The sequence below is a fragment of the Trachurus japonicus genome, chromosome 6 (genome assembly GCF_045865225.1).
Source record: "Trachurus japonicus isolate A0001 chromosome 6, Traja_1.0".
NCBI classification, from domain to species: domain Eukaryota; kingdom Metazoa; phylum Chordata; class Actinopteri; order Carangiformes; family Carangidae; genus Trachurus; species Trachurus japonicus.
This window is the reverse complement of record NC_140912.1, coordinates 26,620,416-26,647,576: the sequence shown is the minus strand read 5'-3', so window position 1 is coordinate 26,647,576 and position 27,161 is coordinate 26,620,416. Positions and strand designations below refer to the sequence as shown.

At 40.9% G+C, this 27,161-nt stretch overlaps 2 protein-coding genes across 2 annotated transcripts; both read right to left on the bottom strand.

Annotated features, from left to right (window-relative positions):
- Nucleotides 1-3,272: 3,272 nt before the first annotated feature.
- On the bottom strand, nt 3,273-14,409 carry tcp11l1 (t-complex 11, testis-specific-like 1). The gene is made up of 10 exons (XM_085780067.1): nt 14,155-14,409; nt 13,667-13,806; nt 10,765-10,897; nt 10,538-10,658; nt 9,538-9,758; nt 8,492-8,628; nt 8,039-8,220; nt 6,551-6,732; nt 6,291-6,463; nt 3,273-3,908 (listed from the first exon to the last, which is right to left on the bottom strand). The coding sequence occupies exons 2-10, from the start codon at nt 13,800-13,802 to the stop codon at nt 3,673-3,675; spliced, it is 1,521 nt and encodes a 506-aa protein (XP_085636193.1). The 5' UTR covers nt 13,803-13,806; nt 14,155-14,409; the 3' UTR covers nt 3,273-3,672.
- Nucleotides 14,410-16,974: 2,565 nt separating this feature from the next.
- Nucleotides 16,975-26,669, bottom strand: LOC146986299 (DEP domain-containing protein 7-like). The gene is made up of 12 exons (XM_085780065.1): nt 26,507-26,669; nt 25,780-25,965; nt 25,166-25,307; nt 24,960-25,055; nt 20,627-20,832; nt 19,809-20,004; nt 18,818-18,948; nt 18,473-18,640; nt 18,230-18,372; nt 17,944-18,069; nt 17,309-17,384; nt 16,975-17,220 (listed from the first exon to the last, which is right to left on the bottom strand). Exons 1-12 carry the CDS (start codon nt 26,661-26,663, stop codon nt 17,009-17,011), a joined length of 1,839 nt encoding a protein of 612 aa, XP_085636191.1. The 5' UTR covers nt 26,664-26,669; the 3' UTR covers nt 16,975-17,008.
- Nucleotides 26,670-27,161: the final 492 nt, after the last annotated feature.

Genomic DNA, 27,161 nt, shown 5'->3' with positions numbered 1-27,161 from the left:
GCCAGTATGTATGACACCTACACGGACTGTGACACGTGCATTGTGCAGAAAACAAGAGGGAGGGATAGTAAGATCAGTAAAAGTACAAAATACATTAACAACTAAATATAAATTTAAAAAATAATAATAATAATAAAGAGCATAAGTTTATACATCCAGAGAGGGGAAGATAAACAGTTGCAGTCGTGTTAAGAGATGTCAGATCATCAAGCTAATAAGGATATGGAATAAGGAAATGAAGAATACATGTATGCAACTTTTACTGTATAAAGACAATATATGAATCATACAACTTGGAGGAGGAGATGCTAAAATGAAAAAGTGTACAAATCATAAGAATACACATAAAAGCAATCGTAAAATAAAACAATAAAATATCTAAAAGCATCTCTGTGTAGTCTCTCAGTCATCCACTGTAATTCTGCCCCTACACATCACTTTATTACCTTTTTATTTACACCTGTGCTCTTCCTCCTCTGACACATCAGAGGTGTCACTGTGGGTGATCCAGCGCCACCTTGTGGACATTTAACTACATGGTGGCTGACTCCTAACTACAGACTTTACACCTTATCTGACTGCAACACATTTACAGGGTTAATTATATCAGATACCATTTTTTTTATGCAAGTTCCAGTTAATTAAGACCGTAACCAAAACAGCTTCATGTGTGAGCTGCAATATTTTATATTGTTTTGATGATTGTTGGATTAGATAAATTTGAACTCTCACTAGTATCTAATGCTGTTTATTGTTGCAGAGAAACTGATAAGCTTGTCAGGAAATATCAGTAACCTACTGGGAGAAGTAGTAGTATGAGTAATAGTAATAAATAATTGAATAACAATATTTATATGTGGGATTGGGAGTCCTTATGTAAGATTCTTTCTTGTAGTCTTTTCAGTGTTTGTTTAATTTAAAACCGAAAGAAAGAGTGAAAAAGTACTGTAGCCTCAAGTCTTTATTGGACTCTGTTGGTTATCTACTTTCTTTTTTATTAGATATGACTTAATTACAGTGTTTTCTTCTTATTTTGCTTCAATTTGCATCATTAAAATTATCAGATGGTTTGGTATGTGTGCTGTTTTAACAGTTAAAATTAAATACGGGAATAACTTCCACTCTGAAGCCAACAACACACTACAAAGAGGAAGAATAGAAAACAAGACATTACATAACTGATCCAGAAATATTCTATTGTTTTCAGTCCTTATGTTGCTTGCTGCCATTATAATCCATTCATTTTTCCAGTGTGGGTGGACGGGATCTATAGGTACAAGTCAGTCAGCCATACCAGTCATACCAGCTATACCACAATCCTCTCAGCTACTGTATGTTAGAGTCTCCTATATTATTATGACTTTAAACTTCCGGTGGTTAGAGCAGATAATGCGCTGGAGATCTGGCTCCACCTGCTGTCTCATCTGCGTACTCCACACACAAGCAACAAGTGACAGGACCTTTCACTCACTTGTTTGCTGTTAACACTCAGGGCGGAGTACGAGTACAAGTACAAGCCAAGGCCCCAGCCAGAGTCGCTATCTGTCATTAAGTGCTTCACCCAGTTTCACCAGGATCTCTGACGTCTCTCTCTCTCTCAGGGACAAAGACACACAGGCCGACTCTGCGCTGGTGGTGGTTGTGTGGGACAAACAGTGCTTTATTCTTGGCATGGCAAACAAACATACGTAGGTGGAGTCAATGTGTTGTCAGCGAGGGAACATGTCATTCATTTGGGTTAACGAGCATCAAATGTCATTCTGCCTGGAGGGAATGAAGAAATGTGACTGTAATCAGAATTAAATCAAAAAATATGCGACTGAAATGTCAGGTTCAAAAGGAAATACCAAGAGCTTGACGACTAAATTAAATATTCTAAACATCTTATAAACCATCAGAAAATGTTATAAACAAGTGAATTGATTCATTAAAAAAAACAAAAAAACAACAACAATTGAACAGTTCAAGTTGGTCCATAACACCGGTCTGGCTTCCTCCTCCTCCTCCTGCGCAAGAGTTTATTCTGGTCTGGTCACATTCATCTTATACAGTGGATACAAAACGTCTACACATCCCTAATTAAATCTGTGTGACAATAAGGTTTGAATTGATTTGAGCAACTTTATATCATTACAAGACCATCAGTGGCTCAGGGGGTCATCTTGGTTTTTGGCTATTGATTGTTCAATTTCAGAAAATGTAGTAGGCTACCGGTAATTCAATTTTTTTTTTTTTTGCAGATAATTAGATATGAAGTTCAAACCTGTAGGAGTCAGTCAGCTGAAAGTTTAGCATAAGGAATGGCTAGTCCGGTCCAAAAATAAATAAATTAAATAGTTATTAAAAAAAAAAAACACACATTGGCGTACCAGCACCTCTATAGCCATAACTACTCCAGCTTTAACTTCAACTGACTAAATGTTAATGTAAATTTACATAAATAAAGATTTTTCAGTTTAGATTCTTTTCAGTTTTGGGTGATAGCAGCAGACCTGGCGACATTTTAATTTTATTATTATTTGTTTCAGATTGGATCATTTACACTGACATTGTCCTGGCACTGGACAAGTTTTTTTTTTTCTCTCTTACTCTAATCCAGTAAATCTGATAAACCCAAATAAGAATAATTTGATTTCAAGCCTCAGAAGAAGAAGAAAAACAAAAAAAAGAAACTGTGTATGAGTCTTTGTATCCACTGTCTCAGTGTTTCCCTTCAACCGCAGTAAAAAGGAAACATGCTGTCGTCTGCTGTCGTTTATTCTCTCTTTTTTTTTACTTTTTAAGCGTCGCTAAACCGTCGGTAGCACTGAGTCTAAAAACTGTTACTGAACACAGCGGCGGGGATGTTTCATCTTTAAACAAGTGTAGTAGGGAATCAGTCCTGGTCAAACTTGTATACATGCTGTATATATACACGTTAAAAATTTAATAACTTAAATCTCTCTCTCACTTTTTGGAAACTCATCAAATGTCACAGTTATACCAATAAATATAAATGTAGTAGATAAGCCAATACTACCTCACACTAAGAGGGGGCTGTGTCTAAAAGCAGTTGTTGGTTGTAATGGGACGTGGCCGAAAATCTCTGTTGTGTTGTGAACATTGATAAAAAAGGTTTCAAGGCTCAAAAACAAGACCAAATATGTTTCCATCTGAAAATTGATTTCCTACTCTGCCACACTTGATAAATGCAACCCTCATCCTTAATCATTAATTAGATATCCTTGTGGTTTGGTTTGGTTTTTCTGGTTTAATACTGTTCCTAGATGTAGTTTTGTTTAGTGGACACAAATACGAGTGTGGTAACTGAGTCTTGTTTTAGTGTTTGTACTAAAACCCAGTCGTCGTATCGGCTCAGGTACCAAACTACCGGATTGTACCCGGCCATGCCAGTAACACTGAACACAAGTTTATGCAGGAAAACTACTGTGAGGTCACAATTATGAGGCCTGAGATTTATCAAATAAGCAACACTGTGAGTTAATGCAACTGAGATGGTCGTCAGTGGTTTTTTTTGTTGTTTGCTTTGTTTTTGTTTTTTTTTGGATTATGTCAGATTGAGGTGCACGCTCTCTGGTTCTGGCTTCCTCTTCTTGTCTAAATGTTAAATGTTACTAGTGCTGGGAGACTACAGACAGCTTTCCACATCAGTATTATTCCACAATGCAGTGTTTACGTGTCTGTGCCGGGAACGGGAACGCCCCCCGCCCCGGCTGTCAGTATTTTCTGGAGGATGTTTTTGTAGAAGGGGGAGTAGACCAGCTTGTTGTGGTTGACGAGGCGACTGAAGTGAACGGCGAGCTCCTTCAGCTCCCTGCTGACCGGAGACAGGCCTCCTGGGAGGGGGGGAGGGGTCTTATGCTGACTGGACTCCAGGGCGGCCAGGAGGTAGGTCTGGATCCGAGAGCCTGGCAGCAGAGGAGAGGAAATCTCTGTTATTGTCAAAAAAAGGGTTAGCTCTTAGCTGCTGATCCTAAACCATCTTTGACTTATAATAACAAGTGTTTTACAAAGTATTTGTATTTGCATTCCATTGTGCCATTTCATTTTGTTGTCAGACTCCACAACAAGAGCTGTTAACAAAAACATGATCGGACTGGAATGTATATATATTTTTCTTATTCTTATTATTTATTAAAGCAGAAGTAAGCGATCCGGTCGTTTTGGCTAACTTCTTGTCAGCCGATGGAGTTAGCAGCCCCCGCCCTCGTCATGGATCTATTGGTCCTCGTCCCTACATCACCACATTCACGCGCATCCCTTGGCTGCACACACAGCCCTTCATGCCGTTCTCTCTCCTCATTGGATAAAGGTTGTAGGATACAAGGAAGTATACAAGAAGTTTTCTCCTGGGCTTACAGCAGAGCAGAGTGACTGACAGACCCGTGTTTCAGACCAAACACTCTATGTTAGTGACTGCCGTCGGAAGATATAACTACTTAAGACTTATATTAACACAAATATTCCGCTTACTTCTGCTTTAATCATACTCTATTACAAATACTGCGTTCTTTTTACTGCTATTGCCATTTGCTATTTATTATCTGTGCTATACATTTCTTTGTTGTTGTCTGCTGCTGCAACCTCATACAGTAAACGGATAAAGGTATTATCTTATTTTAAAGACCCCCTCCCGTGAAAATCGTCTTTTTCGTGCTTTTCACATGTTCCTGTGGCATTTTTCTTGTGTTAGAGCACATATCAGCAGAAAAGGAAGTGCAAAATTGCATTTCTGAGTTTTTCTGCCTTCAAACTGCTGTGAACCAATGGCAGACGCAAACTGGCCGTTTCAGGAAGACTGGAGCTGACGTGTCACAGCTCCAGGGGAGGGCACTAGTGCTACAAGCTCCCGCCCCGCTCTGCATCTGGCTCTGGCGAGGTGAAAGCCTTCACAGCTCGGTGTAGCTGTCAGGGTATAATAGGTATAGCTCACCTGATAGAGCAGCTTGCTCCGTGAGAAAGGACTATGTTCCAGTCTGGGATCGAATCCCAGTGTGGAGTTTTACGCTAAACGCGCTGAATCTGTAATTGTACAATGTCCAGTTGTCAGCAAGCGGGGGGTGGGGTGCGAGGAGGTGGCTGGGCGGGTGCAGAGCAGCGCAGTCTCCGCCCACCCTCCAGAGGTGCATTGCTAATGAGCTGGTTTTAAAATTACCAAAAAGGGTCGCGGGAGGGGGACTTTAAATTATTATATATTAAATAAATAACTATATTAAAGCAGATATCAGTGGAATGTTTTTGTTAATATAAGTCCTAAATAGTCCTATTTTCCGTCAGCAATCACTTACATGAAGTATTTCAGCCTAAACACGAGTCTCTCCGTCACTCTGCTCTGTTGTAACCCGAGGAGAAAATTTTCCTTGTGGGATACAAGTGTTATCCAATGAGGGGAGAGAACGGCATGAAGGGCTGTGTGTGCAGCCAAGGGATGCGCGTGAATGTGGTGACGTAGCACGAGGACCAATTGATGCCTGACAAGGGCGGGGGCTGCTAACTCATGGTGCGTTCAAGGAAACTCGTACTTTGTGTTTTTCCTTCCTGTGAAGTCATACCAGTTCGATCTGGTACGAGTTCACGGGTCGGAAGTTACGAGTGGCCGTTATAGGGAACTTTCACAGACAACAGGACGGTAAAAACACGAGCTACGGGTTACCTGGAACGCTACCAAGTCGTAGTTGTGACTTGAAGCTGTAACTTACGGTTTCAAAAGCCTGCCTTGAACACAGCATTAGCCGAAACGGCCGTGCCGATGATATCTGCTTTAAAGTTTTAAGTTAAAGATAAAGAAAAGTTGTTTTAGAGGTAAATTCATGCAAAACAGCTGATGCGTGTTCCCGTCGGGGGCAGTTTTTCAGCAAGCAGTCTCTGCATTTACGTCTAAAACAACTCTGTCTGGTAACGTTCTGTTATTATCTCATAGCGTGGTGAATGTGCAGGTCACAACTTGTCCACCAGAGCGTTTTGGAGTTGTTGGATTGTGTATTTGATGAGTTTGATGAGGGAAAGCAAGAAATCCCATGAGCCTCCGTAGCGTAGCTCTGAGCAACTCGCGGCTCTGCTCCGCCGTTCTAAAAATAGCTTGCACCGACAATTAAAGGTAACAAACCTACTGCTATGACTATAGGGATTATGGCAATGGGCCAATTTGCCAAAATGTTGAACTATCCCTTTAAAAAATGTGTATTCTTGCAAAATGGGATTAGCAATTCATGTAATAAAATACTTGGCTATACCTGTATCATGATATTTATGAGGTACTGTTTAGTGTGAGAATGTGTCGGTGTTTTTACCCATCAGCTTGCGGACTGTGTTGTCTGGCTGGATGAGGGCTGAGATCTGTCCCTTCAGGATCCTTTTCTGGTCGTCAGTGAACGGAGGGAAGCCATGTTGGCTCAGACACTGACTCAGCTCAACGCACAGTTTCTCTCCGATGGTCGCTAAGGCCTCCTGTTCGCTGAACAACCTTCAGACAGACAGGTGGAGGGAGAGTGGGAAAGTTGTAAAAATCATATTAAATGTGACTGTTGGCAGTGAAAGCACTTCTACTCACTGCGCGTCCGTGTCCACTAGCATGACGTTAATGGTGTTTTTAAGAGCGTCCATCAGCCCCGGCAGGCCGGAGATGGCGTCCCCCGCTGTGGTGTAGGCGATGAGCAGCACAGCGGAGAGGAGAACCAACCGATCCACCTCCTGCTGCATCTCCTGGAACCGAGCCTGGTCCATCAACACGGTCTAAGGAGAGAAGAGGAGGAGGAGTAACGGGTTAAAGGTGCAACTTTAGACATGAAGACGTGGTTAAGATGATCTGCTGAAGGTCAAACTGAGCATCACGATGGAGAAGAATGGAGATTCAAGTGACTTGGAACATGGAGGGGTTGTTTAAAGCAAACGGGCTGGACTGAATGTTTCAGAAACTGCTGGTATTTTCACATACAACCAAATCTAAGTGTTTACAAAGAATCATCTATAACTCAGTGGAGAATAGTCAGCTTGAATAGAGCTGATAGAAAGGCAACAGAAATTTTAATATTCACTGAGGTCTGCAGAGGAGCATCTCTGAACATACAACAGATCAAATCTTGGAGCAGACGAGCTACAGCAGCAGAAGACCACACCAGGAAACTGAGGCTACACTTCACACACGCTCAACAAAAACTAGACAAGAGAAAATGTTGCCTGGTCTGATGAGTCTGGATTTCTGCTTTGACATTAAGATGGTCAGGTCACAAATTGACCTAAACAACATGAAAGCATGGATCCATCCTACCTTGTATCAGTGGTACAGTGTTATGTCTTGTCAGATTTGTTAATTTTGTTATGTATGTTATGTCTTGATTAGTTTCATGTGTTAGTCCTTTATGTTTTTGTTTAATTGAGTTGTTGTTGCCCTTCAAATTGCTGTTGCAGTTTATTTAAAACTTTTTTTTAATCAGATGATGTGTTTCCATTAAATGCAATGCAGTGCACATGTCTATTAATTTATTTTGTTACTTTTAGTAGGCCAGATGACATTCAGTATCCCACTCAGTACTATATCATTTTGAATATTCAGTGTAAATCAACCCCAGGCTACACTTTTACGTAGCTGAATTTGGCACCATTTTAGATTAAAAACCATACAGTAGATGGATAAAAACACACCAGGCTAGGATGATGATGATCCATAATGACAGATTAGAAAAATTAAATAGGTTTTAAGGTTTGTAAATAATCCATAATCAGTATTATCTGCAGTTATAGAGGACCCCAAAAAAATTTTTTGCTGAGGGCCCCATGGAAGCTTGGGCCGGCCCTGACGCATATGCACCCAACACATCTGCAGCAGCTGTGTGATGCTCTCATGTCAATATGGACCAAAACGTCCAATGGACCAAACATTTCAGCATCTTGTTAAATCTATACCAGGAAAAATTAAGGCAGGGACAAGCAAGGTGTTCTTAATAAAGTGGCGGGTGAGTGGTACAAACACAACACAGACATGACAACCAGAGAGACAGGTAGTAGTGATGGGCTTCGGGGCTGTAGGGGGTTGGTGTACCTCAGGGAAGAGCACTGAGGCGTGGTCCCACTTCAGCAGACGTAGGAAGGCATGGTTGTGGACATTGAGGGGGAGGAGTGAGGGGTCGGGGTCAGACGAAGCAGCACCGGGGGCGTCCACCCCGGCCTCACTCAGGCTCTTCACCGTGTCTTCAAGCCACTTCTCAGTGTAGTCTAAGGCATCTGACAGGACAAAAGGATCATTTCATTTAATTATGAATGAAAATGAAGGCAGCACAAGGTATTTATTTTCTATGATTATTAATTTTTTTTTGCATTTTTTAAATTGTAATACCTCAGTTGGGAACTGTGGATATCCAGCTTTTAAAGAGAAACTATAATGAAGGTTTTTACTAAGCTTTATAACCAACCATACGCTCCAGGCCAATATGTAAAGCTGGCAGCATGAATAATACATTAAATGACTAATTCAAAATGTGGAGAGCCACTTTACTTGGTTGTTTCTCCAGAAACTCCTGGAACTTGTTCCTCTCGTACTCCACAGACTGCTGCATCAGATGAGGCCGGATGCTGCTCAGGGCAAAGTTCGCCATGTCCATGTTCATCAGGTCCAGAACTGAGAAAATCGCCCTGAGAGGGAGGAAGACAGAGAACAGTGAATTTTACCTCATTGTTGCTCTTTTTTAAGGTTGCCCTTTATCATCAGGCAGAGGGACTGGCGATGAAAACTAGCTTTTTTAGCTAACTCGGGTGCATTTACATTTGTTTTGTTTTTTACAATGTTTCATTAATGTACATTGTCCCTTGTCAAATAAATTCAACTGAAACTGAAACTGAACTGAAGATGAAGAAAGACTGTACAGTAATAGGGATGTCACTATTACTTGTTTTCACAATTAATCGCAGTAGTAAACACCACAATTGATTCATCGTAAAGATTCTTAAATACCGTCACTTTCACATGGAACGAAAACAAAGTTACACCACAACCGCCTGCTGAACTTTGTTTTGGTTCGTTACATTACGTTAATTATGTCATTTTACGTAACGTAACATTGCATTGGTAGGATTTTAAATGTTAGTGTGTCATTTTCAATAAAAGAAGGATTAAAATAAACTTAAACATTTGGCATAGATGACAATTAATGACTTGAATATTTGATTAATTAATATTCAAAATTTCCCCTTGAGGATGAATATTGGTCCTATATCAATAGATATATTTTGATATATACTTCAAATATTTTGTGTTTATACTTATTCTGACTATATTGATTTTACACATTCATAGTGTTATGAAATTAATTATTATTGACGCATAATAATCGTAGTACCGTGATTATTTCTCTAACAATAATCGAACCAAGAAAATCTATAATCGTGACATCCCTAAAGCCTGTACCATCTAAAATGTCTTAATAAATTGTCTGTTATTGTTCTCTGAGTCACTCCAGATAAAGACGACATCAAGTAACGCGTACTAAAAATAAACTGAGGCCTGGATCATGCAGAGCTAATAATAGCCCCCCCCCCCCTTACTTGAACAGAGGCACGATATCTGTGATCTCCCTCAGCTTGTTGATCTCCTCGTCTCTGGAGGGGGCGCACAGCGAGCCCATCATCCACACGATGAAATGGGACAGTCGGCCGATGTCCAGAGCTCCGTTCTCGGCCTGCTGCTGGATCAGAGGCAGGTCCAGGACCTCCTCGATCCGGGCCCGCTGGCGAGTGTGGTCCGGGAGCAGGAAAGACAACAGGATCTGGACGAGCCGGGAAAGCAGGATGAGACAAGACAGGAAGGAACGGAAAGTCAGTCAGAAACGAGGAAAAGTAGGGAGGTCCTCAAATTACAAACTTGTACATCGTCTTATTAACCACCTGAGAAGGATGTCAGGGTTTATGAAGTTCCTTAGGATTAAAATCTGAATAAGAATCAGAATACTTTATCACTACGTCATATTAAAGTTGCTCCAGGAGTACGGAATACGAAGAGGATAGGGATAGGATAAAAATAAAAATATACAATTGTGCTCATAAGTTTACATACTCTGGCAGAATTTGTGAAATATTAGCCATATTTCAGAAAATATAATTTTGGGCAAAGCCATTTAATATCACATAATTGTGTTTGCTCTTTTTAAATCATAATGATAAGTGCAACTAAATTTTGTTGTATATGTCTATGCAATGATAATAAACACTAACTTGGAATTTCTTTTGGAAAAAGTTATCGCAACAAATCAAGACACGGTAGAAATGCATAACAAAAAAGGTGGAAAAATTTAAGTTTGAGTAAATGTATATTGAGTAGTAACTGTAAATCTAATTTTCGTATATGTTTTACATCCCTTTTTTATTTTTACATTTTACTTTTCTGTCCTGTTTGGTCCTGATTGTTTTATGTTGTCAGTTTTTGTTTTGTTTGTCTGTTTTTGGTCAGTGTATAAATAATCGTAGTTTAGTTTATAAATTTTGTATGTCATTGTCTGTTTCCATTAAATAAATAAATAAATAAATAAAAACATTAACTTAACTCCACCTCTTTGATCTCAGCGAGTAGTCTGATGGCGTGTTCATAAGACGGTGGATCCTCCTTCAGCTGTGCTTCCAGACAATCCCAGAATGCTTTGTGTATTATCTCCTTCACCCTGGACTTCAAACTGCACCGGGCACACAAAGGATGGACTGTTACTTTTTCTTTCTTTTCTTTTTTTAACAAGAGGAAGTGACGGTCACAGGCGCAGCAGCACTGGATCACACTCTCACCTTCCCTCCGGAGGTTCAGCAGCTTTGAGCTGAAAAGCCTGGTTCACCACGATCTCATGAGCCAGAGCCATGTTGCTCATTTTACTGGCCGTCTCCATCAGCTCCTCCACGGAGACGAGCATGGGGGCGCCGGCTGCCAGGGAAGGAGGGAAAAATACACGTTTTAATCAGTCAGTATTGTTTACTCGACTCCAAAAGATACAAACCACACCTTTCCCCTCAGCTGAGAAAACAAAACAGAGCCGTTACATCAGCGACAACTTCTCAAACATTTCTCATTATCTCTTATTTCCTAGTGGATTTAGTGTGAACGCAACAACAACAAGCAGGTGCACACCAAAAGACAAGATGTGTTAATACGCTCCAGTTATCCTGCTGTCAGGAAAACCAAACAAAGCAAAGTCTCTACTCATGCACATGAAATATAATCCAAGTTATAAATCTGAGCATGAAAAACAAGTCACATCTTCATCTGTCGAGCAGAAAATATTGGAGAACATGACAAAAGTGTGAATGGGATTACAAGGACAATGAGATAAAACACATCAAAGCTGACAATGTTTTGCACTACATGGGTTTAATCCTCCTCCCCCCCAAAAACATCAAATTACATCTGCAACTTTGCAACCTTGAGAAATAATTGTTTGTTTTTTTGGCAATGACCACTAAATCCTAATCCATACAGCATAGTGTTGTGATATTTTGCATGGCAACTGTATAAATTCAGTAATGTTAAAGCAGAAGTAAGTGGTCTGGTCGTTTTCGCTAATGCTGCGTTCCAGGTAGGCTTTTGAAATCGTAAATTACAGCTTCAAGTCACAACTTACGACTTTGTAGCGTTCCAGGCAACCCACTCGTGTTTCTCCGACCTGTTTTACCGGTGAAAGTCACTATAACGGCCACTCGTAACTTCCGACCAGTGAACTCGTACCAGATCGAAGTGGTACGACTTCACGGTCGGAAAAATACGAGTTTCCTTGAACGCACCACCAACAGTCCTCGTCCCTACGTGACCACATTCACGGCGTCCCTTGGCTGCACACACAGCCCTGCATGCCGTTCTCTCTCCTCATTGGATAAAAACTGTAGGATATGATAAATGTTTTCTCCTCGGCTCAGAGCAGAGCAGAGGGACTGACAGACCCGTGTTTCAGACCAAACACTCTATGTAAGTGATTGCTGTCGGAAGATATAACTATTTAAGACTTATATTAACACAAATATATCACTTACTTCTGCTTTAAGTATCAATCTATAACATATCACTTGGTGGCAGTGGGAGTTTAGACAAAGGGAATTAGTAGAGCTCCGATGTTTTTTGTTGACCGTCCTTATCATTGTTATCATCATCTCCATTAGTGAATCACTACAGGTTTTGTTTGGATATATTTTTGTGCAACAACTGCTTGCCAGCCTTTTTGATTTTTGCATCAATTTAGTTGTTTATTTAGACGGGACAGAGCAAATTTATGAACACATTGACCATGGTTATATGACAGTGTGTGTAAAAATGCCAGATTTAGCACAAGGCTACTTTCCATCTGTTTACATTTTAACATGAAGCTATAATATGCAAGCTAAAATCTAAAAAACAACTAAAATTTATGATAAAGTGCACAGAAATAAATAGACATCTCAATAATCAGTCCAGTTAAGAAGCTACAAATGTTCACACATCTGGTTTACTCATAACAATGCTTTCAGTTGTCCTTTGAAATTGGCAAGAGTGGGGTTTTCCTATATTTGGGACAGGGAGGCTATTCCATATTGGTCCGCCTTCTATAGATAGTACATTTGTATGGATTTGTATGGACGCGTCACAAAGAAGAGCCTACTAAGTCACTCAGCGGCTTTATTTTTGAAAGGTGGTCGCTATAATACTAGAATAGCTACTTTTTCTCATTGTGTTGGTCAGTCTGTCTCCTATTTTGCAAGAATAAAAAATGATTTAAGCGAAACTGAGAACCTTGTCTTATTAGATAAAACAGATTAAGTTGAAATTTACCATGTATCGAAACTCAAGGTATTGCAAAATGTTTAAATCGCAGTAACATTGTATTGTGAGTGACTTAACCATCATGACAATATAATGTGGCGCCTCTGAAACACCTTACTGAAACAAATAAAGCTAAAGAATAAGTAAGGTGAGATGTACATCACTGAGATGGGACATCATTAGGTAACACCTGCTGGACATCGTCCTCCCTGACATTGTAAACCACTTTGCCTTCATTTGAGTGAATTACCACACCAGCTCTCGCCAGCTCTCAGGTCACAGCGGGATGTCTCTCAGATGAGAATGAGAGGAGCTGCGTTAATGAAGAGTTAACCGCTGCAGACAGGAATAATTTATCTGCCAACCCCTGAAGGAACGAGCTATAACGGTCATGTTTCCTCTCCACTGTACAACGGGAGGATTGTTTTTTTGTGTCCCCATCTAAGCTAAGATGTTTGTGTTAATAAAGAACTGCGAAGAGGAGGAGGAGGAGGAGGAGAAACTTGGAGGACTGACAGTGAGGTTGCCAGTTTTATTTCAAGGAAACAGAGACTGGATCCAAGCTGAAGCTTCACACTGCAAGTCCAGGTCTAAAATCCACATCTGTGCAACAGCTGTGCAGCCTCAGGTCTACGATGCCGACCCAGAGTGCTCGTCATCTGAGATATTCTTACATATTGTTTCATTAAATGTCATCATTTGGTGATTTAGAAGAGAATTTATCAGAAGTGAAGTGTTAATGTTAACAAGTCCTAATGAGTTGTTGATGTTTTATAAGAAGGATCCAAACTTCTTCTTAATATGCCTCAATCAGGATGAAGCTGTCCCTCCTTTTCCCTCCTCTAAAGACATAATATTACTCTCTATGTGCACACTATATGTGAGTTGAAGCCCACTCCTCCTCACCTTGTGGACAGGTCTCGACCAGCTGGCCTGGAGGAGGATCTACCCGGACTCTCCGCCTCACCGTCTCCTCAGATGACGCCTCCTCCTTCGCCTCCTTGTCTCCTTCCCCCTCGAGGTGGTCTCCCTTCTTTGGCATCCTCCTGAGTCGAGTGTTGTTCGCAGACCAGAAGACCAGTTAGTTACAGCTCGGCTGCAGTGACCTCGAGAGTTAAAGGTCTGTCAAACAGAGATGTTTCTACCAGCTTGTCATACACTATTATTATTATTATTAGGATGCCATGTGGTTGTATAAAGAGGAAAGATGCTGGTTTGTTGCTGTGATTTACAGATGATGACATCATCCCAGTACAGACAGAGAGAGGGAGAGACATAGAGGATGGGAGGGTGAGCTAGGTAAACAAAACAAAGCCTCATGGTACTGTGTTTCTCCTCACAGCCGTGTGTGTGTGTATTAGTGTGTGTGTCTGCGGGATCATTAGGCTACTAACCTTGTAGTCTGCAGCCCGGAAGACAGAGTATCTAACGTCACCTTTAAATCTGCGGCTGGGCTGTCCACAACAACAACAACAACAACAACAACAGTAAGCAGCACAACAAAGCCTTATGACACAGCTACTTCTTCATGACCCGGTTTAACGCAGTCACACGTTCATTCATAACGTCATAACGTCACCGCTGTCAGACACCGACGGCGGCTTTTATTTCATCCCGGAAAACTCGAGCTTTATTTCCTATGTCGCAGCCCGTTTCTTCCTCCTCTTCTCCTCCTCTTGCTCCTTCTTCTCCTCAAATCTGCTGCTGCTGCTGCTGCTGCTGCTGATGAAGCCGCTCTTCCGTGTTTGGGTGGGGTTAACGTGACGTAACAGTCGAGCCCCCACCCCGCGCGCACACACGTACTTCAAAGGGTCCCAGAACAGAAGGTGCTAGAAAAACCGTTTGGTTACTAAGCAACGTAACGCCACGGCCGTTAATTTGACTACATTACAGCATTTTTTTTTGTTTTTATAAGTTCATTTATGTTATATTATGATTTTTTTTTATTATTATTTATGTTATGTTATTGTTATAAGCTTCTGTTGATATAACTACAGTGGCCCTAACAGCTCAAAACACAGTTAAAACACACAAGACAACAAAAATGCTAAAGACTGAGGCTAAGCTAACGGTAGCCTACTTCCATATCACAAGTTTCAAAGTTTCATGTTTCATAAAAACAATATTATATTGATTCCGTAGACAATAATCCGACTAGCTACACGTCTTTGAAATATGAAATTGCAGCACTGTGATGTGTGATGATTGTGTGATGATTATTTATGTTATATTATTGTTATAAGCTTCTGTTGATATAACTACAGTGCCCCTGACAGCTCAACACACAAGACAACAAAAATGCTAGACTGAGGCTAAGCTAACGGTAGCCTACTTCCATAATCTGAATTGTGCAATTTACAACTAACAGGTAAGGGTGTAAATCACAAGTTTCATCATAAAAACAATATTATATTGATTCCGTAGACAATAATCCAACTAGCTACACGTCTTTGTAAATGAAATATGAAATTGCAGCACTGTGATGTGTGATGATTGTGTGATGATTATTTATGTATTGTTTCTGTTGATATAAAAAAAAAAAAGCTTCTGTTGATATAACTACAGTGGCCCTGACAGCTCAACACAGTGGCGTCCCTAGGCTAAAACATTCGGGGCTAAAGCCCCGGATGTTTTTTAATTAGCCCCGAATGTTAATTTTCAAAAAAAAAAAAAAAATTTTTTTTTTTTAAGATCACATCCTCAAACTACGGTTATCTTATGTTGATGCTTCGATAAAACAGTGTTTTTGGACAGGTTTGAGTAACAATTAATTATATTTTTAAAAAGCCACTACTTTGGCTTTGGCACACAAGTGGTTAACACCTCCAGGTCGCACTTGACGTCATTCACCCAAAACAGCGGCGCATTTAACTTGACAACAAATACCTGACAGCAGGCAGGTTTGACAACAGCAAGCTGCAGCTGTCTTTTGGTAGCTAGTAGCAGCTAAAGTGTATCAAGATGCCACAAAAAAGATTTCCATGTTTTCCCCCAAAGGTGGTCAGCAATCAAAAAGGTAATGGGAATAGAAATTATGTAAAAATGTGTAATTTCGAAAAGAGTGTTGCAGCTGGAACTACAAGAGGGTAGTAGCTAACGTTAGCTAGCTAGCAGCTAGTTGATATTGCTCTGGTTGATATTACATGAGAAAAAAAGCAATCTGTAATTATTGGCATCTGTAAATGCAATTGTAGGGTGTGAGAATTGTGTACCTAGAAATAACTAAGTTTGGGCTTCTTCTAGAGGGGAAAGTTGCTGAAGTTAATGTGCTATAACATCGAACCATCTTGTTTATTTTCTTTTTCATGCATGATAGCAGCTAGTTAGCAGACAGGGATCCCGCACAGCCTGACTCTTTTACTGTAGCTGCTAATGTGTTAAATGGAAACACAATGTGTTGTTACGTAGCTAGCTAATGTCAGTACATAGAACTAAATTCAAAATGGGTCATTCATTTGATGATCTGTGGATTGCATCGTTTTCACCTTTTTCACCAATGATGGAGAATGTCTCTATGCCTAAAAATTTCGCTCTGCGCGCATATTGCATGTGTCACTCTTCCGGGCTAAGCCCCGGATGTGTCAAAATCCTAGAGACGCCCCTGCTCAACACACAGTTAAAACCATGGTTAAAACACACGAGACAACAAAAATGCTAAAAACTGAGACTAAGCTAACGGTAGCCTACTTCCAATGAATCATATCTGAATTGTGCAATTTACAACAGGTAAGGGTGTAAATCACAAGTTTCATCATAAAAACAATATTATAATTGATTCAGTAGACAATAATCCGACTAGCTACACGTCTTTGCAAATGAAATATGAAATTCCAGCACTGTGATGTGCCAGGGGAATTTCATAATCAAGGCGCAGCTTACAAATCATGATATTGAGTAATGTCTGATCATTGTTTTCATTTTCGACTGATGCTATTGATGTATTATTGCGCCCCTACTAACATATTACTTCATATAGAGCAACACAGTTGAGAATATCATGCGTTTATTTATTTTTGCTCAATAATAATTCGTCAATCAATCATCCAATAATTCAATCATAATGCATGCTGTAGGTGTTTTTTTTTTTCTCACCATTTTTATGTTTATATATAATACCAGTCACAATTATGGACTAATAAGGTTGTCTGAACTGAACTGAACTGAACTGAAGTGAACAGAACAATTATGTTAGAGTCTAATCGGCCAGCTATTGACCAAAAATTATCTCAGAAGATATCAAACACACATCTACAGCACACTCACAGCAGATTCACCAAAGTACTGGTTAAATATCTCTGGGTGGGCTTGGTAAAACTGTCTCAGACGGCGCTTTTTCTCCTTGGCCGAGATCTTCGTGTCTCCGTGGATGCTGTGCAGCAGAGCCCACAGTTCCTGGTTGGTGATCTCCTTTGTAGCATCGGTGTAAGTCCTGCTGGGAACCTGCTGACAAAATGTGGAACCTGCAGGACATCACAGAACATGACGACTTTTAATAATATTAGGTATTTGAATGATAATTATCATAAAGTCAGTATTATAGTGATTTACCAGTCACATCAGGCTGTGTCCCATGTACCAGGCCGGCCAGCTTATTACTCACTCCTTTGTGCAGAGCCCCTGGTATCTGGAGCAAAGAGGGGAAAAAAAACATGATGGTGGCAAATCACTGAAGGGCGGAAAACAGTTTGTCGATTAAAATGTGATTGAAAAATTGGCAACATTTTCTGTTCAAGTTCCCGTTTATCACTTTCACTTACACAAATGTTTGCGACAGCAATTTCAAAACTGTAATTCGCAACTCAATTTGAGCAATTTTGTTTACGCAACAGTGAGTTACAGCACCACTGAAATGTCAAAACTCAAATAAACACTTTAAAAGTCGGCCTCAAACCACTCTCAGACTCTGTTTCGCAGTTTGAGAGAGAACTTACTCAAATGTTATGTGATAACGTCAACATATTATGGGCTTTGGGTGTTTATCTGCACACATGCACATTTGGGCAAGACAATTTTTTGCCCAACTTCTAATAGGTTTGATATTATAATCTTTACATGTGTGCTTTTATTCTGAGAGTACATGTCATACCTACGAATTCAAAACATTTACATATTAAACATTTTGTACAGGGGGAAGGAGGGGTAAAGATCCAAGAGGATAATACATCCTGACTGTGTTCCTGTACCTTGAAGATTTCCTTTATGTTGCTGAGCATGAAGCAAACAATCAGATCCTCTTTCTCCTTAGAGAGAGCTTTGTTGTGGATGATCGCTCTGGAGAAAGACCTCTTCACTGCTAATCTGTTTTCCATCTAAAAGATTCAAAAGCACAATTTTGATATGAGATTACAGAGGAGAAAACAGCTGACGTTGCCTCTACACGCTGCAGCACAAAGATGAATTTCAATGCCCACAAAGGATTCCTTTTCGAAAATGCGTTATCTTGTACAAGACCTTGTCATCGGATCTCACCTCTTTATCCAGTTTTATCCCTTGTGGATCAGCTGCCAGACACATGAACGTGAGCAGCCTGCGCAGCTCGTCTCTGCAGCTAGGTGGCAGCAACTTCAAGCAAAGCTGCAGGGCCTCAAGAGCCCGGTCTAACTTGGCGTTCACTGCGAAAGGCAAGAAGGACACAGACATTATAAGCATCTTGGATGGAGAGAAAGCTCCTCCTGGGACAAACCACAGTGTCATGGATGGTTCACTTCTCACCCAGCAGGTCAGTGATGGCTGTGCAGACGTCAGTCATGTGCGGCGGCAGCAGTGGAGCTCTGTCTGTGTGGCCGTAGTGTTTCACCAGGGTCCTGTACACCAGCAGCTTACACTGGGCCAGACCACTTTGGGAAAGACGAGGCTCATCACTGGTGCGGCCTGGTGAGGCTGCAGTGGAGCCAGAAAGACGGAGATAGGCAGAAAAAAAACAAGTTTGGTCTAAAGACAAAAACCCAACCCCTGAAGTCAGTCACACACAGTCAAAGAGAGGACAAAAGGCTCAAATAACAATGACTGTCTGGGCCTTCCCTTCCAACCATTTGCCTCCACATTGTGTAGCGCTACCAGTTGGGACTTGGTCGCTGCTCTCCTGGTCTGGAGGAAAACAATGAGGCAGCTCCCTGCTCAGCTCCACCACCGGCTGATCAGAGAGGAAGTCCAGGCAGTCGAGAGCAGCACGGAGCCATTCATCCTCCCTGAGACACAGAGAGGAACGTGTGACGGGATTAGGATGATATTCCTTAACGGCTGTATCAGTTGATGCTCTGTCTATCTACTGTTTCTTTCTTTCTACTGTATCTTTCTTTCTATCTATCTTTCTATCCATCCATCTACTGTATCTATCATCCATCCATCCATCCATCTATCCATCCATCTACTGTATCCATCCATCCATCTATCTACCTACTGTATCTATCTATCTATCTATCTATCTATCTATCTATCTATCTATCTATCTATCTATCTATCTATCTATCCGTCGTCAAATTAACCCTTCCAACACCTGGTATTGGTTGGTTGGAAACGCATTTATCTTATTTGTTTTCGTGCTGAATACTAAGATTACACGATTGCCAGTTTGGTCTGAAAGTTTGAGATGAAATTTGCATCTGCTTATCTCATATCTCTGTGCAAATTTGCATTTGTCCAGGTCAAATGCATCTCTAGGCAACTGAATCAAGTCAACTGGACTGGACGGGTTTTTGTCTTGAAGACTTTTCACCCCTTATCCAAGTGGCTTCATCAGCGGTGAAACGACTGCAAGTCAAAAAGTAAGTAAAGTCTGAAAGTTTGAGATGAAATTTGCATCTGCTTATCTCATCTCTGTGCAAATTCTCATTTGTCCAGGTCAAAGGCATCTCTAGGCTACTGAATCAAGTCAACTGCATGGACTTAGTTTTTGTCTTGAAGAAGTTTCGCCCCTTATCCAAGTGGCTCCATCAGCGATGGACGCCACTGTTGATGAAGCCACTTGGATAAGGGGTGAAACGTCTTAAAGACACAAAGAGGATATCATATCTCACATGATGATGTTTATTCTCAAAGCCGAACGTACTGAGTCTCCCTGAAGGCCTTGAGGATCTGCCTGTCCAGGTGGTTGCTGCTGTAGATCAGGTCGGGGTTACTGTGAGTCAGCTGCTGCGACGGAGGCGACGGAGCCTGGCTGCACTGCAGAACGCCTTCGAGGACGGGCAGCTCCACCAGGTTCAGCAGCCGCAGCAGCGTCTGCTCCTGCCACACCTCCTCCACCACTACATGTGGAGTGGAGCAAGACGAAGAAATCAACATGGCTCCATTTTTTTAAAGGGTAGATTATGTTAGAAATTGTTCTGTACCTTTTAACAAATGCATAAAAAGAATATTTTGATTTTTGAAACATTAAGACCGACGATACGGAGTGACATCATTTATGACATTTTTAAGATGGAAAGAATTACTTTTACCATAAGACCACAACAAGGTCTGTTTTTGAGAAGATGGGAAAGATGGATTACGTATGTCACACCGGTTCGGCCATCGATTATCTAACGCCATGTCTTATGTCCCTTTCCCTCTTTTTTTCCCTTTTTAACTCTTTTTTAGTATCACAAATTTGCACCCCAGCATTCCTGTTGTAGGGAGTTTTGTTCTCAATTTTGTATTTTTTTATAAATGTCATCTTTTATATTACTGAGGGAGGACCAATCATTCATATTAAATATATTGCTGTGTGATTCAGTTGTAATTTACAGATGAATGGATGAGAATGAGAAACCACTCCCCAGCCAAAAACAAAAAAAGACAGACAATACATCTTTCTCCATCTCCATCAAAAAACTACATGGGGGTAAAAAGACAGGTAAAAAGACACATGTGATGACATAACTGACTCACGTGGTTGTGGTAACACAGCGTCGGTCTGCACTCTGCTGGGGCTCAGGCTCAGGTTGTCCACCGCAGCCTCCAGGGACAGACCAGGAGAGACTGGCAGAGTGTCCAGTCGGTTTGTCTTTGTGGGTGTCGGAGTGAATTTGACAGGTGTGGACACCTGGAGACGTGACCCAATGGGACGGGTCTGCTGCTGCTTCTGCTCCTCCTGCCTGGAAAACAAGACCAAAACAGAAACAGTCGAGAGCTGGAGCTGACGACAGGAGTTCAGAAGCTTTGTTGAGAAAACAAACATTAAATATGTCACATCATTTTAACTATGGGCCTGTTGCTGCAGTGTCCAACACAGTATATCTGCAATAAGACTCAAGACTACTTTATTAATCCCTTAAAGGGCAATTCCATTTGGTGGTTCACACACCACATGCTCATAACACAACACATAACAGCACAAACACACACATAGTCTGCTAATTGCAAGTAAGAAAATGAATAAATACATCATTAAAAATAGGAATTCTAATAAATATCACCATTAAAAAGTACATTCTCTAAGTCTCTGGGTAAAAAAAGAAATACATAAAAAGTGCACAGTACCCAGTGCACGCCACATGCATCACACAATTTCAGTTAAACAACTAGAACATTTCCTCTCGGGAAATTTTGAATGGGCCACGGGAGCTACTGCGGGTTGTGCCATCTCTGTCAACATGGGAATCAAACCCACGATCTTAAGGTCAAGACAGAGCTGATCAGACAGACACATGATCATCTTTCTATAAGCACTGATGTGGAGGAGCTGTAACCACATTAGGTTAACTGTGTGTGTGTGTGTGTGTGTGTGTGTGTGTGTGTGTGTGTGTGTGTGTGTGTGTGTGTGTGTGTGTGTGTGTGTGACTGTAATCACATGAAGCTGGCTCTAGAGTCTGTGTGTGTGTGTGTGACTGACTTGACACATAGTTAGTTAGTAGCTGCATCCTGTGTCAGTCTGATTTAGCTGTGTCTGTGTTTATAAACATTTAAACGAGCGCCAGGTGGATTGTTTATGAAGTTAACGAGCTCTGGCCTGAGGATCAAAGAGGTTACCACGGCGATAGGGGCCCCCGCAGGCTGAGACAGACAGAAACGTGGAGAAAAACAGCCATTTTCTGCCTCTAAACCGGCCTCACAATTAGGCCTAGCATGAGAAAACGGTAACTCCTATCAGAACAAAACACAGATCAACGTTGCTCTAAGGACTTACTGAAAATTTCGGTACGATTTGGTGTTTCTACAGTAAATATTTTGGCGACGCTGGCAGTTTTAAAACATCAGGCCGTTCTGCTCCTCTCAGAAAATATTTGTATTGGACTCAATGAGGAGCAGGGACAGACGTGGCCGCACTCAGAGGCTGATTCTGTCAATTCTGTAAGTCTCTCTGATATTTTGAGCACATGGCATGAGAGATAACAAGTTTGTCTTACAAATTCTGAAAAAATTATGTCTGTAGAGTGTAAATTGTGGCCGTGGTGGCAATTTATCCAGAAAAAATACAGAATGTTTCTTCACTCTCTCCCACTCTAACCGATGATGTCACGCACTCTGACACGAACATTCCATGCAATACACACCCATTATAAACTCATAATTTCTCCAAAAATGATCATGGTCATTGATCAGGGATTGATCAAAAACTATATGACCTATCAAAACGTGGAGTAATACGACAATACACAAGACTTGTGTCTACTGTTTAAAGTTTAAATGGAGTCTCTAGGTGAAAGTATGCCTGAGCAGTAGACGTTTGTTAAACTCCAATGATTGGTCTTTTTCGCTCTTTTTTTTTCGCCCGTCCCATTGACTTACATGCAAATTTTTTGCGCAGTTTTTCGCGACTACGTCGCGAAAAATTCGTAAACTGTTGAGAAAAGTAATAGCACCCCGATCCCGATCAAACCGCACGTTTTGATATATAATTTGTCCTGCAACTCGAAGAGTTGCAGGACTAGTAGCGAATCGAAAATCGTCCGGAAGTGGAAAAATAACTAGAAAAAGCATTTCCAAGAATGGAAATGGTGTGACTGCTGATAGCAACTGAAAGCTGTTGCAGAATTAGCAAATAGTGCAAGCAGTGATCACCATACAAATGTTTGACCAAGGTCGGAATCGAACCCACAACCTCATGGTCATTAGACTTCCACTCTGCCTCTAGGCCACAGTGCACACACAGTTGCAGAGACTGTTGTCTGTTAATGATCTTCACACTGTCAACATCAAGAAAGCTTGAGAGTCAAGCTTGAATGACTTAGAATGAAAATTTCTGTGAATTTCAGGCTGAGAGCAGCAGTTTCAACATGAAGCAAGTTATCAGAAGTCAACAGAGGACGACTGGGAAAATAATTCACTATAATTGTTGTTGAGGCAAGATTTGAACCAGCAACCTTCAGGTCTCCAGACCAGCAATCTAACCACTAGGCTACAGACAGAGACAGTATGTGAGGGGTAAAGAAAACCTTTGATAAGAGGATCACTGGCTTCTGCTTAAAAAAAAAGTAAGGAATCGAACCCATGACCTCATGATCAATAAACCTTTACTCTGCCACTTCGCCAGAGAGAGCACAGACATAAGCATGTTGCCATTGTAATGTGATGATGTGCTGCAAACGGTGGCAGAAGCAATTAATGCGTCTCTTAACGAACACCTGTAACCAATTGAGGGTGGGGGAGGGGAGCAGAATTCAACATCACATAACAAGATTGCTCAGCCTGGATTCGAACTAGTGACCTTGGGGTTGGGGAGCGGCCACCTTACCAACTGGACTACAGACAGAGTTGTGGAGAACTCTCAGCATTGGGCTGAATGAGAGCAGAGAGCTCCCTGGCTGCATTTAAAAAATATTTAAAATTATTATCTAAGTCTCTTTGCATTTTTGACCAGAATTTTAGCCAGAAGACAAGTGTGGCTACAAAACTGGAGAAAATAATTTGTCTAGAGTTTAATTTGCAGAAAAAGTTAAATATTTGAAAAAGTATAAATAGTTAAAAAGAGAAAAGTAATGCCGATAAAGTTCAAAAAAAGCTGCACGTTTTGATATATGAATTGTTGAAATAGCACAACACCTAACACACTAACCATATGGCCACAGAGAACCTGAGTTACAATGAGCTTTATACTATGAGGAATCAAAGACTGTCCAATGACAGCTGAATAAATGGAATCAAAAGTCAAGCAATGATGTGAAATGACTGAGGCAGGAATCGAACCCATGACCATATGATCACTAAACCTTTACTCTGCCACTTGGCTACAGAGAGCACACTGCTTTCAAGACTGTTGTCATTCATTGTAATGTGATGATGTGCTGCAAACTGGTATGAGTAATCAAGGAGATAACAAACACCTGTACCTCGTTAGACGCAATACACACACATTATAAAGCTGAAAAAAATCAGAAAAAGTTAAATATTTGAAAAAGTATAAATAGTTAAAAAGAGAAAAGTAATGCCGATAAAGTTCAAAAAAAGCTGCACGTTTTGATATATGAATTGTTGAAATAGCACAAAGTATGAAGGACTAGAAGAAGACCGTAAAAAGGCGGAAGAAAATGGCCAAACAGAAGAACAATAGTGTGACTGCTTCAGCAGTCACACTAATAATAAGAAAAAATCCACACAATAACAGTAGTGCCCGGGCTTCGCCCGGGCACTGGTCCCTGCAGCTATTTCATAGCTGTTGGGACCAGTGCCCGGTGCGATTGCCCGTGGCCCTAATTAACATAGAAATTAAAGCAGATGTAAGCGATCCGGTCGTTTTGGCTAATGCTGCGTTCCAGGCAGGCTTTTGAAACCGTAAATTACAGCTTCAAGTCACAAATTACGACTTTGTAGCGTTCCAGGCAACCCACTCGTGTTTTTCCGACCTGTTTTACCGGTGAAAGTCACTATAACGGCCACTCGTAACTTCCGACCCGTGAACTCGTACCAGATCGAACTGATACAACTTCACAGGTCGGAAAAACACGAGTTATGAGTTGCCTTGAACGCACCATAACAGTCCTCGTCCCTACGTCACCACATTCACGCGCATCCCTTGGCTGCACACACAGCCCTGCATGCCGTTCTCTCTCCTCATTGGATAAAAACTGTAGGATACGATAAATGTTTTCTCCTCGGCTCAGAGCAGAGCAGAGGGACTGAGAGACGAGACCCGTGTTTCAGACCAAACACTCTATGTAAGTGATTGCTGTCGGAAGATATAACTATTTAAGACTTATATTAACACAAATATATCACTTACTTCTGCTTTAACATAAAAAACAGTTATTGTGTGCAGTTAGAGTTTTTAGTTTGGACACCATACCCGCCTGGAGGGACACTGCAGAAGAGTTTTTGGATCCCATTCACAAGCAAACCTCTCTCCAGCTCATCCACAGACGGCATGGGCACATTCACAAACCTGCGTGTCAGATTTAAAAGATGGAGAATACATTTTTCTTTTCACTGTGATGTAGTAAAGAAATATAAAAACTGTGCCTCAGTGTGTGTGTGTGTGTGTGTGTGTCTAACCTGTAAAGGGCGCTCTTACTGTCCTGAAAGACCTCCTGCTTCTTGTCTTTCCCAAACACTCTGGTTCCGACTGCTTCAAACACGTTACAGTCCAACAGAGCCTGGCACACACACACCACTTTGTCTCGAGACACGATGGCACCTGTAGTTTAGCGAAAACACAACACAATTGATCGATATCCTTTGATAAATGAGAATAGAAAGTAAAGAAAAGTCAAGTCAAGTCAGCCTTATTTATACAGCCCATTTATCTTGACAAAAGTGCTTTACAATTACGTGCAAAACAAGAACAACGATGACAAAAGAATATAAAAAGAGAGAACAGGACAGAGAGAAAGAACATTTAAAAACAGTGGCTAAAACAATGGAGTATTAATTAAATGCTATGGAAAAGGGTTCCAGTGATAATTCTTGCTGCTACATTTTGAACCAGCTGTAAACGTGACAGGGATGCTTGGCTGATTCCAGTGTAATGGGAGTTACAATAAAAATGCAGGCATGAACCAGAGTTTCTAAGTCTTTGATGGACAGGCATGGTTTCCTGAAAAGACAGCTGGGGTTGTTGCCTATATAACCCTCATTTTATTCATTATTTGATGCAATTTATAACACACCTTGTAAGTCCATGGCAGAGTCCACATGTTCAGCCACCACATCAACAGCCTCCGAGCCCAGGAAACAGTCGCTGTGGGACTTGAGGTTCACTCGTCGACGCTTCACCGTCACAGAAGACCTGAGGTGGGAGATGAGGCCACTCCACACAGAGGAAGACTGTGGTGGTTTACTGACCACTGCAGGAGCTGAGAGGAAGTCACACAGAAACATTACTGTAACATAAGGACAACAAACTCAGCGTGTATCTTCATTTATCAATGACCTGTGCAGGGTGTAAGGTTGATTGTCCACTTTAAGAAATGGTGATCAGCATTAAACAAGGTTATTTATCTATTTATTTATTTTTTATTGAGCAAGTATAGTATACAGAACTAACAAGGTATACATTGATGCAGAACAGCACATCAAAAAACATAAATAGTCAAAAGCATTATAATAGCCTAATAGATCATTACAAAAGTATAGAAAAGATAGATAATTCTGTCAAAGATGGGTACAAAAGGGATATAGAATAAAAGAAAAGCACATAGAGAAAATAAAACAGCAAACAAAACAACAACAAAGAGAGGGTCAGCAGAGGCTAAAGGGAAAAACTTTTCACAGTGACTCAGTAATGTGTTGCCTTTTCGTTGTTCATTAGCATTAAACCAAAAGCAGTCGGGCGCACGAACAAGCCTCCATGACATTCAGGTGCACAATTAATCACAACACTTTGCTGACACTCACCTGGAGAACGCACACACAGCTTCTCTGCAAGGTTCAACGCTGCAGCTCTTTCTTTTATTGAGGCCATGTAGGACAAATTATGATACGATATAGCTACACACTTCTCTGGTTGGTTTGAGCAGGAACCACGCTCACGCAAAACTGGCGTCTTTACCATGGACTGTATCTATAGGCCTGTGTAATTCTCAATCTCAGCCGCTGGATGGCACCAATCACTAAATCACATAAAACCAAAGACCCATAAAAAAAAAAGTATAAGCTCAATTCTCTGGCTGTTTATTTTACATGCTAAATAAAAGAATATTCATTAATCAGAGACAGACAAGAGTATAACTTCATATTGTTGCGCTGCCCATATGTAGCTACTCAATGAATAGGCTATCTTTCTAATGCAGTTCAGAATAGAATATAAATACTTTACTGTCTACCTTTGCATGCAACGGCAGAAATTTATCTTTGGCTTGCATGAAAACGCATTATAAAAATCATAACATGAGCAGCAATGCATTAAATAATTCACATAAAAAGTCACAATAGCAGCCAGTATCAAGTCAAGTATAAAATCCAGTATAAATATAAAGTGCATTATGCAGTAGTGGCTTGATTCATAGATCTGTATGCCTGGTATGGTTTGATTTAGTTGATTTAGCTAGAT

Excerpts from the sequence above, each read along its gene's own strand:
- LOC146986299 (XM_085780065.1), bottom strand. The coding sequence starts at position 26,663 with ATGGTAAAGACGCCAGTTTTGCGTGAGCGTGGTTCCTGCTCAAACCAA. Across the intron at positions 20,005-20,626 it reads CGCTGTGTTACCACAACCAC|TGGTGGAGGAGGTGTGGCAG; the intron begins GTGAGTCAGTTA and ends CTCCACATGTAG. Across the intron at positions 18,373-18,472 it reads AGCCATCACTGACCTGCTGG|TGAACGCCAAGTTAGACCGG; the intron begins GTGAGAAGTGAA and ends TGCCTTTCGCAG.
- tcp11l1 (XM_085780067.1), bottom strand. The coding sequence starts at position 13,802 with ATGCCAAAGAAGGGAGACCACCTCGAGGGGGAAGGAGACAAGGAGGCG. Across the intron at positions 9,759-10,537 it reads TACTCGCTGAGATCAAAGAG|ATCCTGTTGTCTTTCCTGCT; the intron begins GTGGAGTTAAGT and ends CGGCTCGTCCAG. Across the intron at positions 8,221-8,491 it reads GTTTCTGGAGAAACAACCAA|ATGCCTTAGACTACACTGAG; the intron begins GTAAAGTGGCTC and ends TTGTCCTGTCAG.